At 38.3% G+C, this 14769-nt stretch overlaps 3 protein-coding genes and 1 non-coding gene across 4 annotated transcripts; 2 read left to right on the top strand and 2 right to left on the bottom strand.

Moving 5' to 3' along the window:
• Nucleotides 1-304: 304 nt before the first annotated feature.
• On the bottom strand, nt 305-3735 carry tgds (TDP-glucose 4,6-dehydratase). The gene is made up of 12 exons (XM_087792121.1): nt 3587-3735; nt 3458-3524; nt 3316-3384; nt 2673-2763; nt 2445-2593; nt 2289-2387; nt 2118-2177; nt 2005-2048; nt 1763-1928; nt 1644-1699; nt 1288-1385; nt 305-1200 (listed from the first exon to the last, which is right to left on the bottom strand). Exons 1-12 carry the CDS (start codon nt 3631-3633, stop codon nt 1127-1129), a joined length of 1020 nt encoding a protein of 339 aa, XP_087648247.1. The 5' UTR covers nt 3634-3735; the 3' UTR covers nt 305-1126.
• Nucleotides 3736-4157: 422 nt separating this feature from the next.
• On the top strand, nt 4158-10627 carry gpr180 (G protein-coupled receptor 180). Its single transcript, XM_087792120.1, has 10 exons — nt 4158-4392; nt 4447-4590; nt 4661-4755; nt 4818-4923; nt 5420-5600; nt 6276-6325; nt 6469-6626; nt 8069-8275; nt 8344-8421; nt 9279-10627. Exons 1-10 carry the CDS (start codon nt 4251-4253, stop codon nt 9432-9434), a joined length of 1317 nt encoding a protein of 438 aa, XP_087648246.1. The 5' UTR covers nt 4158-4250; the 3' UTR covers nt 9435-10627.
• Nucleotides 10628-11338: 711 nt separating this feature from the next.
• Nucleotides 11339-11420, bottom strand: trnas-cga (transfer RNA serine (anticodon CGA)). The gene has a single exon. It is a non-coding gene; the product is annotated as a tRNA-Ser (tRNA).
• Nucleotides 11421-12105: 685 nt separating this feature from the next.
• Nucleotides 12106-13770, top strand: smim11 (small integral membrane protein 11). The gene is made up of 3 exons (XM_087792122.1): nt 12106-12317; nt 13196-13435; nt 13508-13770. The coding sequence occupies exons 1-2, from the start codon at nt 12303-12305 to the stop codon at nt 13382-13384; spliced, it is 204 nt and encodes a 67-aa protein (XP_087648248.1). The 5' UTR covers nt 12106-12302; the 3' UTR covers nt 13385-13435; nt 13508-13770.
• Nucleotides 13771-14769: the final 999 nt, after the last annotated feature.

Below are 14769 nucleotides of genomic sequence, written 5' to 3'. Positions count from 1 at the left end.
GCACAGCAGCTGCCATTCAGCATGGAATTCTTTCTTTCACAGGAGATTATCAGGAGGAGCCTTTATCACAACCCCGACGGACCCTAGGTACCCTGCAGTAGCTGAACCACATCCTAACAGGACCAACAATCTAAGGAATTGATTCTTCCCACTGCTGTGAGACTGTCGGTCCTGCTAGGTTTTCATTACCTGAATCCTGGAGATTGAGTCAAATGATAAAAGTCCAAACAATATAGCAGGCTGTTCTTTATCTTCCATTGTTTATTCAGTTGACTGTCATCAATGAATACTATTTACAAGTATATTAGAAATGTACTTTTTATTGAAGAAGCCTGACATTTTGAATAACCAAACTATACAAGTGGACAAAAATTACTTGTTTTAAAGCTTTACAGAATGGCCCTTAGTGGGTTAACTAAATATATATTTTAAAACTGTCAGAAGAGCAGATGACAACAATGATGGGGAACAAAAAACAAAAAAAAACAAGGGGAACTTGCGAATAATACAGTTTCAAAATCATATACTCTTACAGTTCATAATAAACATGGGGTACAGAATTTAAAAGAAAAAAAAAAAAAACCTTTGTAAACTGTTGAAACCTTTGAGAGATTTCAAAATATTCCATTTGAATTCAGGCTGCCGCCTATTTCATACAAAGTAGGATAATAATCGTAAAATATTTCCTTGTGCAGTAGTTATGGTAGTAATGCTTATGCATTACATCAATTAATTTCTAATAATGAATTCCGTATTAATATACATGACCTACAACCTTAAAATGCAGCTTGATATGACCCAAAAGATTTGTTTCACACACACACAGATTTAACCCTTGTGTTATCTCAGGGTCAAGATGACTTGTAGGCCTGAAAATAAATATGTGTTTGAGATATCCGTTATGTTGACCCAGAAATGACAAGGGATAAGGAGGTGCTTAAGTGACCTCTAAAAGTTAGTTGTTGGCTTCAGTTCTATTATTTAAATGATGAGCAATTGTTGCATGAAGTCAAGTTTTAATGGTGTCAGAAAACCAATGGACAGTCTGGACCCCATTTGTTAGATACGACTCTGTTTGTGGAAAAGGATGTAAAAAACATTGATGGCAGACACTTTAAGAAGACTCTCAGATTCTACTTTCACTTGTCTCAACATGAATGGGATGCGGCCAAAAGTCTGGATTGTCCCGATACCATTGGACTGAAAAAACAAAATAAAAACAAACATTATAAGATGCATGCAATATACCTGTGTGTGTGTGTGTGTGTGTGTGTGTGTGTTACACACCAGTGTGTTGAAGTCCTTCAGTCCAGGTCACCTCAGCCCTCCAGCCGAGCTGCTTCAGCTTCTCACTCTTGATGGGGTAGCGAAGGTCAATCTGCGGCCTTTTTTTTTTTCCCCCAAAGAGCAGGTCCTTGTTAAGCACTTATTTTTGAAAGTTCAGTGTAATCACACGCCTTTCCAATGTCATTACAACCACACTGAATGAATCCTAGCCTAGGTGGACTCCAAATAATAAAAAAAAACCCCACAAAGATGATAAAGGAGAAAGATACACCAGTGTGGAATCATTGGCTTCAGAGCAAAGACTGTAAAGGCTCAAATGTTACATTACAGAAAGGTGATGTGATAAAATGCCTTACCTGTCTGGTACAAACTCCAGCCAGTTCTTTAATTCATCATCTGGGACGTTCTTCACCTGATATGTCAAATCAGAACATTTACATCAGATTGAGACACAGGCAGACAAAGACACACTTGCCATTTTGACTAGTTCCTTGGCCAGTTGCACAATGGGAATTTCATACACTGAGCCAATGTTATAGATTTCTCCCACGGAACCTTTCTCAAGAAGCAGCAGAAAGGCACGGATGGCATCGTCAACAAAGAGGAAGTGACGGGACGTTGGCAGCGTTCCTTGGATAGTGCTTTAGCAAAGGAGGGATATGGGTGACATAAAACTGATTTTTGATACAATTATCGGCATGAATATGAAGAATTTACCATTTCTTGTTCATTTGTAAAAGGGTGAGGAAGCGTGGAATGACCTGCAAGATAAAAAGATGAGGAGATTTGAATAGAAAACTTTCATACTAAGCTATCAAACACCTCAGTACCTTCTCAGTGTACTGTCTGGGCCCATAGACATTGTTGCTCCTGGTGATGATGACTGGTAACTAAACAATATATTACCAGGTAAATATGCACGCACAATTCAATATATTCAATAACCCTTTTCAAAAACATTACTTGAAGACGACTTTTCCAATTGAGGGCAACGACCTTACCTTACACTTGTCCCAGTAGGACCGGACCAGAGACTCTGCAGCTGCTTTGGTTGTAGAATATGGGTTGGACGGCTGCATTGGACTGTCCTCGTCAAATTCCTGCAGAAAAAAAATTCATCAACACTGCGGGTAGAAGCCAGATATGAAGCAACTGACCTCATCTAGACTTTGTCCGTACACTTCATCAGTGCTGACATAGATGAAGCGCTCCAGCTGATGTCGAGCCAGACAGGCTGCTGCAAGTACCACTCTGGTCCCATCAATGTTGACCTGTTGGTAGCTGGACGGGCTGGAGAAGGATGACCCTGGTGGAGCAGATTGAAAAAAAAAAAAAAAATCACAATTCATCACAATTATAATTAAAAAAACGTATTGCTCACTTACCGACGTGAGTTTTGGCAGCCAGGTGAAATACAACATTGATGTTTTTCGTTTTAAAAATGTGCGTCACCAACTTTGAGTTACAAACATCGCCCTGTGAACGCACAATAACATTTAAGAAAATGTAAGAATCTATAAATAATCAATGAAAACAATTAGATTATCATTAATCATTTTTCTGGATGTTCTTGAGAGTCTTATATTCACTTAAACATACGTGGTCGATATTTTTGAAACATTTGTCGGATGTTTTAAGGTATAAATAAAATTAAAAATATATATGTATTATCATCATTAAATATGAATTATACACAATATAGTTATCTTCAAACTAGTAGCCTTGGTCTGAATAAATGAATAAATATAATGTTAAACCACAAAGGGCATTCAAAAAACTATGACATATAATGACTAATAATGACTCAAAAGTAACGTCAAACATTAATTTATGACACAGATCACGTCTGCAGTCAGTAAAACCAATAAAACTGATTAAAGATTAATTTTGTTGAGGGCAATATAATTGAAAGTACGAAACAGAGGAATAAGAAACATTAATGGTTCTACTTTCAGGTAAATCTCAGGTGTGAAGTAAATGAATGTTTTTAAATCCCAGATGTAAAGTGACCAGATGAGATTGAAATACCTTGATAAAGGTGTAGTTGTCTCTGTCCTCGACGCTCTCCAGGCTCCTGGGACTGCAACAATAATCCAGCTGTAGACAAGATTAAAAACACGGTTTGTTTCTCGCTTTATAGCAAGAAAAAGACTATGAATAAAAACACTACTTTATCCAAGTTAATGATCTCCCAGTCAGGGTGCGAGGAGACGAGCTGACACACCAGGTGAGAGCCACTGCAGAGACGCACACGGTTACAACTTAAATTAAATTGATCTTAAAAAGCGATTCATCTTACATGAATCCAGAGCCCCCGGTCACCAACACCGTCCTACGGAACTCCATAGATTGTTTTTGTTTCGTTTCCTGTCATGGTCGACTCCAACAAGTCATGACTTGATTCACAATAAAAGTTCCTTCTGCTGGAATTCACCATCCAGGCTTTATTTATGCAGCACGACAGTGTAAGAACAGTTTACGGCTGTGTTGACACGTTGAAAATAGGTGGTACTTGTGTCGTTAACAATGTGCCGATTGGTTGTTTAGAGTGACGTACTACTTCCTCTTTAACGTGATTGGTTCAATGTGAAGCCGCTTAGAGCAACTGCAACACGAAACACGATTAGACAGTATACAGCTTCCGCATGACAATTTCAAAATAAAGTAAAGTTCAACGCGCCTTTTTCCCCATTCATTCAAAAAACGATACGTATAGATCAAATGAGTATCTCTACATTTAAATATGACTGGTGAAAACGTGTTTATAATGATAGTTTTCTTTAAATGGTTGAAACAAAGCAATCTCTTCGGCGTATTTATCAGTGGATAGATCGTACATCCTGTCTTAACCTAGCCAACCGCCTGCGTGTTGTTGCTTAACGATGCTGAACTACTACTTGCTTCGTGGCTGATTTGACTTTCTGCTCTAGATGTAAAACTGCTTTTGTAAAAAAAAAAAAAAAATGTTATTTTTCTTAGCTTCCGTCGTTGTTGTACTTTTCTTCAGTATAGAGGCCTCTGGGAAAACAGTGATGGGACATTTAAATAGCGACATGGCGAGGAAACACAAGGGCCAGTTCATCACTGAATTCATGTTCCATCAAGGTAACTGAGCTCAGGTCCTGTGAGTACGATTGTATCATTTTAATTCATAAATAGGTGGTGGTGGTCTGGTGGTCTGCAAACTTGAAAACCCATCTCTGGCTGTGGAAAAGGAGTCTCGAGTATTGCTGTTCAAGGATTTGGACCCTGACATGGAAGACCTCAGCTGCTCAGAAAAACTGGCAATGGCTCATTTGATCTGTAAGAACCTCGCATGTTCTTCTTTTAAATAGTCTTAATGCATGATTTCATTCTACTGCCTCTGCTTTAGTGCCCTTGAGCAGAGTGGAACAAAATGAGAGCATCCCTCTCCAGTCTTCCCCAGCACGGTGGCAGCTCCTGTATGTTGACACCTACACATGCCAGGTATTTGAGTTCCTTATGAAGGACATTTTCCTGTGACCCAAGTTCATGCAAAGTTTCTCCAGGAAGGGTCTGCTATTCCCTCATATGGTGATCTCGGTTTCACTATCCTGCTGTTTAATGCCGACTCAGCTGGGAACCCACTGGACCACTTCAGTGCAGAGGAGGCAGGTAAGGCATCTGCCACAACACCCATAGTGGTTTACTGTACGTTATTCATAGGGCTGTGTATTGGCAAGCATCTGGCAATATGACACAATATTATATATAACACAATGTATTTCTAAACTGTTGGATCAAGGCTATATTTGTAGTATTTGTAATTGCTTTAATTTTTTTTTATAAAACAAAGTATGTCCAAACATCAGATTTAAAAGCTAACAGAGTCAACTCAATCCTTTCCTTCTCAGCTGAGATCTTGCAAGATTTCATTGTTCCTTTAGCTGCGGAGGACAGAATTACTTCTGCCGGAAGTTTAATCGCAACACAGTAATGTAAATCGTATATATGTATTTATTTTTTAAAGAAAAGAATGTATACATATGCTATTGAAATATAAGCAAAAAAAGAGCTATGATTTAAAAAACTAAACTTGATTTGAAAAAACAAAACAAACGTTATCGATCGACTAAATGTTGTACTTCTGTTGTCTTGTTCACTTTTCTAGGACTCCATAGTTTTTTCTCAGTGCTGCTGCTATCCTACTTCATAGCATCCTGCATCTATTTCAAACCACTGTACCAAGCTCTGAAGAAAGGTGGGCCAATGCACACAGTCCTCAAAGTGCTCACCGGAGCTCTGTCGCTACAAGGCTGTTCTGCTTTGTGCAACTATATCCACTTATCCAGGTGAGTCCCAACTTTAGGAATCATGGCTGAGACATGGGTTTAAACGGATAAAACCAGTTAACAAAAAAGATGTTTGCTGCAGTAATGACTAAAATTGAGGCAATAAGATATTGTGTATCGGAATCAGAAACATATTAATTATATACTTCTAATATCAGTGATGTAAACATAGGATTTTTTTGTGGTGGCAGTACAGAACCAAGCGCCATGATGTAATACAAGAATATAGTTTAGTTTTTGAAGAAGTAAAGTGGCTGCACATACTTTCACTCCCACACATTTTCATATAAAGAAAAAATTAGTGAAGTAACTTACTACACATTCGATGGCAGGAACACGTGTCAACGCAAGAGGTTGTATTCATATAAAAGTTTTCCAATAGTTCCTAGAAAGGGCGTAACTCTAAGGTTGCCCAACAGGAGCTAAACATCTCCAAATGATTGCATTTGCTGTAACTGCTCTACTGGAGGCGCTTCAGGGTTCTGTGTGTTTTCAAAACCTCACTTAGTCAGTCGACTTGATATTATGTGCATTTTAACATTTCTTTTAATACTGGATAATTAGTTTCTTTATTTTAGATGTTAGCCAATATCTGGGAAGTGATATGTTTTGGATGCTGATCTAAGTGGTGCCATTTTAACAGAAAATATAAATGTTCTTTCTCTTCCTGTGCAGGTATTCCAGGGATGGTGAGGGACTCCCTCTGATGGGCCACCTGGCAGGGTGTATGTTGTCTAAATAAATGGTCACTGTAGAAGCTCTGTGTAACGTTTAAAAAAACAAGTTCTATTACCTTCATTAAGGGTACATGTCACCTTTAATGATGTGTTCTCCTCTTCTTCTCCTTCTCTGTGTTCCTGTGGTGCAGTCTGGGATATGGTGTCCCAGGTCTCCATGTTGTACACATTACTGAGTCTTTGTATGGGGTGGACTCTGAGAAGGGACCAGAAGCCACAGTCCAGACCTCTGCAGTGGGAGCGCTCTCCAGCATCCACGGCTGTTGCTGTCGGAGGAGTCGTCACACACGTGAGTCATAAAACTCCTTGCATTCTTCATCAAAGCTAGTCAGATTCAACATTATGACGAGTGGAATGAGTAACGTCTGACGCTTTTGTGGCATATCCTGTCTGTCAAAAGACTGACAATTTTTTTTTTTAATTAAAGGGCATCATCATCGTCATGAGCTGAGTCAAGGACATGCATGCCTGTCCAACAGACCACTCTGAATCCTGACTGAGCTCATGCTGGTCTACATGATTATAGCAAAAGAATAAATATTATTGTCAAATATTTCATTCAGCAATTATCAGCCATTATCAAAAGAAACCACAGTTTTGATTGCCTGTTATTTCAGTAACGTCAATAGTAAAATGTCAAAATATTTAATTAAATTTTATGTGTTGAACTGCATTATGAACTACAGATTTATCTTAAGACAGTTTAAATACCACTTTAAAAGGTAAGATAAAAACAGGTCCAAGAGAATCAAAATGAGCAACGGCTGCAAGTAAACATTTTTAAAACTGGCAGAAACCTCAATCAGAACCATACTATGTTTGGACAGCCTTCTGCTGTGGGAGGGGAGGACAGAGATGAGAGGAGAAAGGAAAGACGGGGAGGTAAGGGAGAGTATCTCGGATCAGGTGGCACTCTAGAGGAAAAGAGTGGCTTGAAAATCATCCGGCCGTGTTGTGTTATGACATCAGTGAGCGCACTGCAGACTTGATGGATTTTGTTTGTTAGTAACAACAGATCACAAAACTATTGTTCGTTATCTATTTATATGAACTATTTATAGACTCAATTATTTAAAACCAAAGGTTCCAATCAAATCATAGCCATGTATTGGTAATAAAGTTGAAGTTGAAGATACTACTAGCTTAATTATACAGTAGATGGTTGAGAACTACTTGTTGATGTACACAACAATGCACATGGATCCCATGGAGCTCCCTAATGAAAACGCATACGAGTGGAGTTGAATCTAACATCGCTAAGAGTATCCCTGCATCCAATTCATCAACTTGCATTTATTTAACATCAAATGAATGCCCCTTTCTCTTGTCAAACATACGGCACTAGGGCCTGAATGGGCCTGCAAACAGCTCTTTTTTAGCTGCAGGAAGATTTTGTGAAGCACAAAAATAAGCTACAATTTGCTAATGAAAAAAATGACTAATTATTATACGTCCACTAGGTGGCGGGATTGTTTTATCCTGGGGCCCAGCAGGTAGACAAGTAGGTGTAGCTAGTTTGAATTAGCTCCATTGATCCCTCTGGAGGTCTCCTTCAGGAAATAATCAACAAGACAGACTGTTTTTAAATGTTTTAAAACGTTTTTTTCTAACAACGTTAATTAATATAATGGGTATATATCTTTAAAAAAGGCCTTTGTGGTCCTCTCACGGCCCCTGCAGCCATCACGCTAGTGTCGCCTCATGTAGACTGAGAGAAAGCTGTTCTTCCAGGGGGTGCTGCTGGTGTTGGAGCAGTACTCGAAGTCTCGCCTGGATCACCACAGCTACAGCTACAGCTGCAGCCAACCCTGCATAGCTGGCCTCCTCCTCATTGCTCTAAGAATGCTTCTGGCTTTGCTGCTGGCTTCCATTCTCTACCAGATCATCTCAACTGAGAGGAGCACCCTGAAGAGAGACTTCTACCTCTGCTTTGCGAAGGTGAACTTAAACGGAGATATTTTTTTGTAACTTGACAGCTGCTCTTATGAAATGTCCTGTTTCTGCAGGGCTGCTTCCTGTGGCTCCTCTGTCAGCCAGTCCTTGCCCTAACATCTTCAGTGTTTAACAAACATCAGCAGGACAAGGTATGAAAGGGTTTATCAACTTTGGCCCCACACGTAGGGATATATACCTGTAGTTGTTGTCACATTTACTGTTGACCCATTGTAAATCCATTAAAGAAACCAACTTAATGATGTTTTGGTGACAGTGAAGTATGGGTTTCAATAACACGATCACAGAAAAATGAGTTACTAGTTCTACACCTGTCTCGCCTGCAGTTGATTCAGAACTCTGCAGCGAGAATTCTAACCCGCTCTAGTAGAAGAACTCACATTTCTCCGATCCTTAAAACTCTTCACTGGCTTCCAGTTTCTTTCAGGATCAACTTTAAAATTCTGGTTCTTACTTTCAGAGCTATTCATTGTCAGGCTCCTCCTTACACCACTGATCTGATCCAGCCTTACACCCCAGCTCGGGCTCTGAGGTCTGTGGATCAGAATCTACTTATGGTTCCTCGCACACGGCTCAGGACCAGAGGAGAGAAATCTTTTCAGGCTGTTGCTCCTAAGCTTTGGAACAATCTTCCTCTCTCTTTGCGCTTGATGGATCTACTGACTCCTTTAAGAAACATCTTAAGACGTTTCTATTTGTTCAGGCTTTTCCTTGATTTTCTGGAACTCCTGTGTTGTTCTCAGTATTATCTTGATTTTTAAAGTGTATATACTTTTTTGAGTATTGTTTTGATTGTTTAAGCGCTTTGTGACCCTGGTCTGAAAATGCGCTATATAAATAAATATTACTTACTTACTTACACTAGATTGCAATTATATGTAAACCTTTGATCGTCCGTGTATGTTGAATTATTTGTATGTTTTTTTTTTCTTTGATGCATTTTACTTATTTTGTTTCAAGTCTAAATCAGACTGCATTGTCTTTGCAGGTGGTAACCATCGGTGTGATCCTGTGTCAGTCCATCGCCATGGTGACACTTTATCAGCTCTTCCTTTCTCGCTCCCTCTATTGGGAGGTCTCGTCTCTCTCCTCCGTGTCTCTGCCACTCACCATGTCCAGGGCAAATAATAAAATGAGATTCTAAGCATCTGTTGACAATTCATCAAAGAAGGTGGAGGCATGAAATATTTAAGAAGATCTGTTAAGTTATACAGTGTTGATGGGGAGAATTGCACCAATTATCCGAAGAGAAGTAAGTAAGTAATTTATATTTATAAAGCGCTTTTCTAGACCAGGGTCACAAAGCACTTAAACAATCAAAACAATAATCAATATATACTTAAAAGATCAGTCTGTTGCTCCTAAGCTTTGGAATGATCTTCCTCTCTCTTTGAGTTTGATGGATCTACTGACTCCTTCAAGAAACAACTTAAGACATTTTTATTCGTGCAGGCTTTTCCCTGATTTTCTAGGACTCCTGTTTGTGATCAGTTAATATGACTGCTAATTCATTTCTGACTGACTTCAATGTTGTTGTTGAGAGGCAGGCCGTTGTTAAATAAGTGATTTTTTTAAGGTGGTTTCCTAATGATACCCACATTTTAGATTATGTGAGCCAACCAATTAATTGTCAACACAAACCATCCACAAGGACAAGGATGGTAACTATAACGGTAATAGTCGAAGCTCAAGTCAGTATTGGTGTTATGTTCCTGTTGTTCCTCGGCTAAAGCTTTGAGGTATAAACCCCTTGTTGAGGTTATTAATAAACCTCTTAAATGGCTAGTCAATTTGACCTTAACCAGAAAAGTCAACTGCCATGCAGTACAGAGAAGTGAACTAGGCCGTCATTGTCTTTTTTGTCATGTTCCATACATCTGTAGCAGTTTTTAGTTCCCTGACACCTTTAAAACATTCTTGTTTTGCATTTACAAACATGCAACATATCTACATGCAGAGCTGCTAAGAAAGATATTTTTTTATGAAATGTTTTGTGTGTAAGTTTTCCTTACCTCAATTTTGTAGTAATTAATTTGAGTTTAATGTTTTTTTTTTTTTTTAAGATATGATATATGTTTTATTCTCGTATTCTTTAACTATATGGCTGATGTGTAAAAGAAGAAAAGCTGTTACACATTAAATTAGATAAGATAGACTTCATGAATCCTTCAGATCTCCTTCAGGAAATTATATTTCCAGTACACAGTAGTCACCAGTAGTCACACAGACTTGTCAACCTCGGTAAACGATATTAGAAATAATAATCAAGAGAATTTTAAAACCTGTCCTTCACAGCGGACGGCTGATGGACAAAGTAACTTGGAGTATCATATTAAACTCAAGAAAGTGGAGACCATTGTTGGAAACACACTTTTGATTATACATTAGATATTTCTGAAGTGGATGCATGGATACTTAGTTGTGAAGGGAACTACTGGATTTGTGAATTAATGAAAGTACAATATCTATAAGTTAAAACAGCGTGAAACGAAATACTAATGAACAAGATGTTGTGAATATGATATATTTTCAATGCAATACTTTCATTAGGACAACTGAGAAGAAAATTGTTCTTCAGGTGATCAGGAAAGTTCTAAAATATTGTCAGAACATTCAAATTGATCATACTGAGAGCGACAATACAAAAAGTCTAATTCCAGGTCCTGGTCCAACAATGCTTGACAAACCCTGGTTCATGACAAAGATGCTAGATTTTGCTTACCCCACTTTCTTGATTCAAAAGTCACGATTTTATTCCGTTACCAATAATGAATCATCTGATTTGAAGGTTTTTGTGTTTTTATTGAGGGATGAATAATGGATGAAAGCGAGACACGTTTTGTGATTTCATTTTCACAGCTGGAACAAAAACACAAGTACCATCCAAACCAATTGTATGGTTTTTTTTCATGTGTTATAAGATTTCTTACTAAGATTTGGATACAACTGAAAAAGTCGTTCTTCATGTGGATGTCTATGCGGGAGAGGATTTTATAAACACAATTCCCAGCTACTTTGTTTACACATTTACATTTAAAATAAAATTCACGTCACGAACAGGATTCGAACCTGTGCGGGGAAACCCCATTGGATTTCGAGTCCAACGCCTTAACCTCTCGGCCACCGTGACTGCGACGTTAACTGAGCACAAATACAGAGGTTATCCATGCACTCCCGCACTTGGAAAATAAGCCATTAAAATGATTTCAATAAAGAAGAAATACATCGAGATTCAAGTGTTTAATGTATACTCTTTGTTTTCAAAATAAAATAAAATCACTATATAACGATACATCTAGATGTCTACATTGTGTGAGTTTTGTATGGTCTTAATTACGAATTACTTGTAGCATAAATGCATGAATTGTTTTCTTTTTTCAACTTTTAACAATTCGCGCATGCGTGACATTTGGGTGTAATCTGGTGCGCATGCGTATAGAACGACGTCACGCGTACGATACATAGACGCAGCATCGACTGTAGACGGATGTTTATAAAGCGCCGCCATCTTGGTACAGTTTCATCAGAGGCTCTTACAACTACAGGGAAAGAGATACTTCTCGATGTTAAAATACAACTTATGGCTGAATTCTGGACCGATTTTCAAACGGTTTCTTCCGTTCAAATCGTCATACTTCTGTGCGAATAATTGTATTTTAAGATTGAGAAGTACCTCCTTCCCTGTAGTTCTTAATGCGCCGCTGCCGCTGGTGACACTGTACCAAGATGGCGGCGCTATTTTCACATCCGTCTACACTCGAAGCGGCGTCTACGTATATATGTCTATGGCGAGTACGACTAGTAAGGGGTTGTGACGTCATTTTCGTCAGGGCCTCAGTACCAGAGCACAACAGAGCTACATTTAGAAGTCAGTCATCCCGTAAGAAATGCATGTGACTTCACTACAGCGGCAATGAGCCCCCATTAGTCGTCCACCGCCACAACACACGACACACGTCACGAAGAAGAAGATAAAACTACGTTAGTTGTTGTTCCGCGCGAAACATTGAAGATGATAAATTGGAAGGTAAATATATCTATTTCGTCACCGGTTAACACCGAGTTTACTTCGTGTGTTTAAACTAGTTCTTCATGGAAGCAGAGTTTACTGTCTTCCCTAGACGTAGCATGTTAGCATGACATGTGTTGGATATAAGTCAATGATATGGAGAGATATCATGTCAAGGTGTTTGCTTCATCAACAACTTCTCTGAAAGTTTAAAAACAGATGTTCTCATTCGTTATGGGCTGGGGTTTGATTGAGGTTCTCTGTAGAAATTCGATCCAGGTAATTGTATTTGCAGTTTTAAACGGTATGCTGTTGCACAGGGACAACAGCTGCCTCTACAGCGACTATAAATAACTTCACACAGATATTTTAGGCCCACATATGAGGCAGCAGGAACACGTTTAAAGTCACAGTCGCATCCTTTACTCAATTTCCAGTGCTGTTGTAGAGGACTTGTATTATCAAGGGTAAGTAGGTAAGTCATTTTTATTTGTATAGCGCTTTTCCAGACCAGGGTCACAAAGCGCTTAAACAATCAAAAGAATATTCAATAAAGTATATACTTTAAAGATCAAGATCAGACTGATAACACAACAGGAGTTCCAGAAAATCAAGGAAAAGCCTGAACAAATAGAAACGTCTTAAGATGTTTCTTAAAGGAGTCAGTAGATCCATCAAGCGCAAAGAGAGAAGAAGATTGTTCCAAAGCTTAGGAGCAACAGCCTGAAAAGATTTCTCTCCTCTGGTCCTGAACCGTGTGCGAGGAACCATAAGTAGATTCTGATCCACAGACCTCAGAGCCCGAGCTGGGGTGTAAGGCTGGATCAGATCAGTAATATGTGACACTTAAGCTGTGAGTTGTTGTGAAAGTTAACAGTCCTTTTTCTCTTGTACAGGCTTTGGAGAACGTGCCTGTCCTCCTGTATATCCTGGCCTTGAAAACACTAGTGCTGTGTTTGTTATTCGCTGGGGCTAAGATCTATCAGAGTAAGAAGGAAGAAAAGAAGTTGAAAAAGATACAGGAAGAGAGGAAACTCTTGGCCCAACGGACACAGGATCTCATCGACCACGTAAAAGCAGACTGAAGGGAGCTTCTGCACACACTTTCTTAATGGAATTCACCGTCAATTGTAAACGTACGCTCATGATCGTTTCTGTTCGATGTAATCAATTGAAAATGTTTTTTTTATAACTTTTCTTTTCTGCAGATTGTCCGTGTCCTCTGCAGCTGTGACTCTACTACCAAGGAGAAGTCGGTCATTTGCACATTATTGTAACCTTTTATCTACACGAAGAAACCGCAGAACCAACCTGAGCTTCATAATAAACAAGTAAATATTCTTTTGAGAATAATAAATTATTGAAATATCTACCATACAGAAAAATAGTATCTTGGATGTTTATTTTTACTGTAACTGTATTGATGGAAATATTGTTATGCTTGAGTTTTGTCAGACAAACTTTTGATGAATAAAATGATTGTAAACAACGTCATTTTTTTTGTTTTTCCAAGTACAATTTGAAGCTCAAAGTGAATAGAAGGATTAGGCAGACTTACTTATATTTGAAGTAGCATTTATTGACGGGTGGCAAAACTGCATAAAACCTGGCCAAGATTGGCTTAATATAAATGATTCTGTTTTTGAACAATCATTTTCTTCCATGTAGCGCATAAGTAATTAAAGGGATGTGACCTTATCGCAGATGCATATTTCTTTTAAGCCAAATGTTGTTTTTTAAATCACATTTGTTAATATAATTTAGAGAAAAGGACTAGCAAGTGGGGTAAATCGGCAATAAAACACCAAAACGTGCTCTTTAAGGAGCTCCGTCATTTGGTCTTATGATGTCCTTTAAAAAAAAAAAAAAGGTCATGAGCCAGCTAATGATGTAAAACTTTGGTTTTAAACTAGTTGTATTTAATGGTTGAAAAGTAATCAGGTCCCATCGCGAAACGGTAATTTCTAAAATCTTTCCTTCTCTTAAGGATGAACAGTACCTAAATGGCTTAACAGATTTAGGGGAAACGCATCAGATTTGATCAGATTTAGATGTATATTACACTTGTTAGAGAGAAAAAAAACTCAACTCTGACTTTTTAACTCATTCACCTATTTTAAACAGCTGCATTATTGAAGTTAAGTTAATTCCTTATAAAGCAATAACTTAGAGATGAGACTGACTGCATCTTGGAGAGGAAGACTCAACATTTGAAACATTTTCATGACTCACTCAAAATAAGGTCCTTGACTCTTAATTCCTAAACAACTTCAACAAAATACTATTACTCATGATAGAGCATCAGTTGTTTGATAATGTATCATGATTCAGTGTCTTACTAGATGACCACAAGACGGCACTCTAAATTTGACAATGCCAGGTTTAATTAAGTTAGTAGATAAAAGCCAACTAATATATTCACGAGGCCTGATCAACATCGCAAATAAACCATTTTATTTACACTACCAAT

Source organism: Callionymus lyra, chromosome 5 (genome assembly GCF_982586985.1).
Source record: "Callionymus lyra chromosome 5, fCalLyr1.hap1.1, whole genome shotgun sequence".
Taxonomy (NCBI): Eukaryota; Metazoa; Chordata; class Actinopteri; order Syngnathiformes; family Callionymidae; genus Callionymus; species Callionymus lyra.
This window is presented reverse-complemented; position numbering and strand designations above follow the sequence as displayed.